This window comes from Octodon degus, unplaced genomic scaffold, assembly GCF_000260255.1.
Source record: "Octodon degus isolate 3935 unplaced genomic scaffold, OctDeg1.0 scaffold00026, whole genome shotgun sequence".
Classification (NCBI taxonomy): domain Eukaryota; kingdom Metazoa; phylum Chordata; class Mammalia; order Rodentia; family Octodontidae; genus Octodon; species Octodon degus.
In genome coordinates this window covers 5,230,109-5,234,456 of record NW_004524602.1, presented here as the reverse complement: position 1 = coordinate 5,234,456, position 4,348 = coordinate 5,230,109, and the positions used below count along the sequence as shown (strand labels likewise).

The window sequence follows — 4,348 nt, the reverse complement described above, 5'->3', positions numbered from 1 at the left end:
CTTCTGGTGAGAGTCAAAGTTGTGTCTTTAATAGTATACCCATAAATTAAGTATGGGCATACCCATAAATTAAGTATGCATGACATACATAAAAGGTTACTTTGCCAATAGGCATACATGACTTACTAAAAACAGATAAATGATAAAGAAAATGTGGAGCTATAAAAATAGCATATTAAAAAATGTTATAAAGTAATGGTTTTTAAAGTAAGGTAAACCTGGAGCAAAACAAACTGTAATAATTATGTGCAAATGTTTAGGGATGTGCATTTCAGAAAATGAACAGTTCTAGTTTTCATTAGATTCCCAAAGAACGTATGACAATGAAAAACAACGCTAAAGATTAATGAGGCAACAGTTAAACAACTTTAAAATTGAACCAAGGGAGGGAAATCTTCAAAACACATCATGATTTATTCTCTACTAGAAGTATAACAACATAAGGTATGAACTCACTGTCTTCGTGTCTTGGGAAGAAATCCTACCATCTCCATAGCCAGTTGTAAGCGTTCAAAGTCATGCCTCAAATCTTCTCCTTCCACTGTGAAGCAATCCTGTTTAAACAAGGGGGAAATAACCAAGATTACTGGTTTTTAATAATGTGAGCCTTTCAGAAATACGGTATTTTAAGATAAGTGTACCTATATATAAATACAAATTAGAGCTGGTGGAGTATTTAGACACAGAGTTAATAGACCTCTTATTTCACTAAGTAAATAAAGTAAAAATGTACCTACCAAAATATCAGGTTACTTTTTTCTTCCTTTTACAATCACCAAAACATTGATTTCAAAAGTAACTTAAGATAAAAAGCTAGCAGTTCTTATTTTTAAAAATCCTGAAACCAAGATTGGTTTTAGGAAGTTCTGAAGAGTTCTGCAGATTCAAGGAATTTATAAGAGTTCAATTCCTCTAGCAAATGTTTGTTCAACAAATATCTAGTAAGCACCCACCATAAACAGGGCACTGAACTAAATTCTGGTAATATCAAAACAAATTATAGATGAAGCAGTAATGTAGTTAGGAAGTAGATCCTAAACTCATAAATTGTTCCTAATGAAGTTAATATAGACAACACAGAAACCAACCAAAGAAAGAAGTATATGGCAAAATACAAAAGCCTTCAACAAATACACTCTACAAGAGCCAATAAAAACAGTTGCAGACTATCAAGTTTTTTTAGTGTAAACTGCATTCCAGTTCCCAAAAAGTCAAACAGTAACATTGTAGATATAATCTAAATCTTTAAATCCCTTTACTACATGTTCTTACACTCCTTTCTATTTGCACTGTCTAAAACCTCTCATGGTATTTACTTCTTTAATCCCTCTTCTCCAAAGAATTCCCATAAACAGAGAACTACTACCTGAATTTTTTACTGATACTTCATTTTGTTTTTCTTCAATCAGGTTTTATATTACCTGTCTTACTGCATCAAGTCAGTGAGAAAAATACAGTAAGGAATTACAGGAGTACATAATCCTTAAATTACTGAAATGAACTAAATGAAAAATTCCTTCTTGAGAAATAAAGTACTCATTCAAAAAAAAAAAAGCTATGTATTGAGAATCATGTCTAAAAAGAAAGGAGTGGGGGGCTTAGTTCAGCAGACGAAATGTCTGCTTAGGCAAGTGCAAGGGGCTTGACCCTTAGCACCACGTGCTGTGGCAGCTCTGCCCCCAGGAACAACAAATGAGTCAGTCTGGTTGTGGCACACACCTATGATCCCAGCGCTGGGGAGGCTAAAAACAGGAGGATAACTACAAGTAAAAAAAATAAAAAATAAAGATAAAGATAAAGAAAACAAACTTGTTTTAGGTATTGTAACAATGCGTTAAAGAATACATCTAAAAATAAAATTTTAATTGAACACTTAGAATGGTGTTGGAAAAAAAGAAAAAAAGAATGGTGTTGGCAGGGGAGATAGCTCAGTAGAATAACCGCTTTCCTGTCAAGAGCAAGGGCCTGAGTTCAATCCCTGGTTCCGCCAAAAAAAAAAAAAAAAAAAGAATGGTGTTGATATTTTTATTTTCTAGGTGGGCATGATGGCATACACCTATAATCCCAGCACTTGGGAGGCTGAGGTATAACAATCACAGGTTCAAGCCCAGCTTGGGCTACACAGTGAGTTTCAAGGCCAACCTGAACTATACTGCAAGACTATCTCAAAGAACAGAATAGTTCTTTATTTTTAAATTTTCTATAAGAAGTATATATATACATAATTAAAATTTTTAAATTTTCTGCAATAAAAGTTCTGAGAATACATTTAATTTTCAGTCTATAAATTTCTCGCAAGCAATTTTAAGACATATTCTATGGACATGATGTCCTCACTAAGCCATTATTTTTCTTTGACATATAGCAAATCTTTTCTTTTTTTTTTTTTTGGCAAACCTTTTCTAAAAAATTCCTTCACATAGCCTTCCCCAGAAATCATTTCATTCATTTTATGATTTAGAAGCAATTTTCTACTAAGTAGAAGGTAAACAGATCTATTTTTCCACTTGTACAAACTCAATGATACAGCAATGATTCTTACAAAAACTAACTTAAGCAATTAATGTCTATAGAATATTGGGAAAGTAAAATAAAGGAGCACTAAAATATAAATGCAATTTTTTCAAATGTGTTCTGATTTCCTTAGCTGTGTCCCTGATGACAACTGTAGAAGAAAAACTAAAGATAAATCCACCAGGCCAAAAATGCCCTTATTTTAGCTTAGGTATTTTAATTCAGGAAATTTTAGGAAGCTGACCCTAAGGGAGACAAAGACTCAAGTGTAAGTAGGAAGGAAAGTGCTATCAGGGCTTTTTTTTTTTTTTTTTTTTTTCCCCCCTTGGAATAAAGAGAACCATTTCTTACAAATGTATGGTCTAAAGCCACAGTAACCAATCTATGGCATGAGTCAAGAACTTATATATACTAGATCAGACAGCTCTAATTCTAGTCATTTCTAGAAGGTCCTATAAGAACACAAGGGTATTCCAAAGCTCTGGGAAAAGCATTCAAGTCACAAGACACAAATACCGCTCAGCCATAGAACATGTCAGGATCCAAGGAAAGCCAAGGCATGACCCAACAATTCTTAGAATCCCTTCCACTGAAAGATACCAATTAATCCCTGGATCCAATTCAGCAAAAGCTCTTATGTTAACTCCTAATACACTACTTCATGTCCTCTGTACACACAACCAAAAAAAAAAAAAAAAGAAAAATTCCTTTACCACTTAAGTAGGTCTGAGAACAAATTAAGTGAACTGCCCAGTCTCACAACTAATAAGCAGGGCTGGGGAGATAGCTCAGTAGAATAACTGCTTGCCTGGCAAGCGCAAGGGCCTGAGTTAAATCCCTGGTTCCGCCAAAAAAAAAAAAACAACTAATAAGCAGATGAGCCAGTAGTCAAGTCAATCTTTTTCAAAGACCAAATTCTTAAGCATTTCTTAGACCACCTCTGAACAATAGTAAATCAGTTCTGTCCCACTGTAAATTTTGAACAGATAATCAGTTCTGCTATCTACAATATGCGTTTGCAGTGCCACACCTGCTTCCCAAGGAGGCATAATGCATTAGATGTAGTAAGACAGAAAGGAGAAACATCTTGAGAGTGACAAAACAACTTAAAAATGTTTTATTCAAATTCATTAGGATATGTACAATTTAAATGTCTAACATGGATTTCAAAAAAATGTTAAACTTACACTTGGGGAGGTAGCTCAGTGGTATAAGTTCCTACTGGGCAAACACAAGGCCCCAAGATCAATCCCTGGTACCAAAAAAATGTTAAACTGAACCCAAAATTTTCCTCAGTATTATGAAATGGCAATGCATACACTTTGAACAAAAAAACTAATATTCACCAGACAACCGGAGCCGCGGGATCCTGAACAGACCCAGAGCGCAGGCCCGGAGAGTAAGTGAGACAACCGGAGCCGCGGGATCCTGAACAGACCCAGAGTGCAGGCCAGCTAGTGAGTGAGACAACCCAGGGCCTGGCGGGATCCTGAACAGACCCAGAGTGCAGGCCCGGCGAGTGAGTGAGACAACCGGAGCTGCGGGATCCTGAACAGACCCAGAGCGCAGGTTCAGTGAGTGAGACGACCCAGGGCCTGGCAGGATCCTGAACAGACCCAGAGCACAGGCCCGGAGAGTGAATGAGATGACCCAGGCCGCTGGATCCTGAACAACCCAGAGCACAGGCCCGGCGAGTGAATGAGACGACCCGGGGCCGCGGATCCTCATTTGACCCAGGCTGCATGCAGGCCCAGCACGGAACCCTTCAGCAGAACTCCCTGCAAAGAGGCTAGAGGCAAGACCCACCCAGCTGATTCAGGAGCAGAACATCTTG

The 4,348-nt window shown here is 37.2% G+C and overlaps 1 protein-coding gene across 4 annotated transcripts in view; it reads right to left on the bottom strand.

Annotated features, from left to right (window-relative positions):
• The window catches only part of Myo9a (myosin IXA), a 227,184-nt gene extending 223,456 nt beyond the window's left edge, over positions 1 to 3,728 (bottom strand). For 3 of the 4 annotated variants that reach the window (XM_023712464.1, XM_023712465.1, XM_023712467.1), the window contains exons 1-2: positions 3,702 to 3,727; positions 457 to 554 (exon numbers count right to left, since the gene is read on the bottom strand). In XM_023712464.1, the coding sequence (XP_023568232.1) occupies positions 457 to 494 (38 nt within the window). In that variant the 5' untranslated portion in view covers positions 495 to 554; positions 3,702 to 3,727. Of the gene's footprint in view, positions 1 to 456; positions 555 to 3,701 lie in introns of all 4 variants that reach the window. The other variant, XM_023712466.1, reaches the window with a different exon arrangement.
• Positions 3,729 to 4,348: the final 620 nt, after the last annotated feature.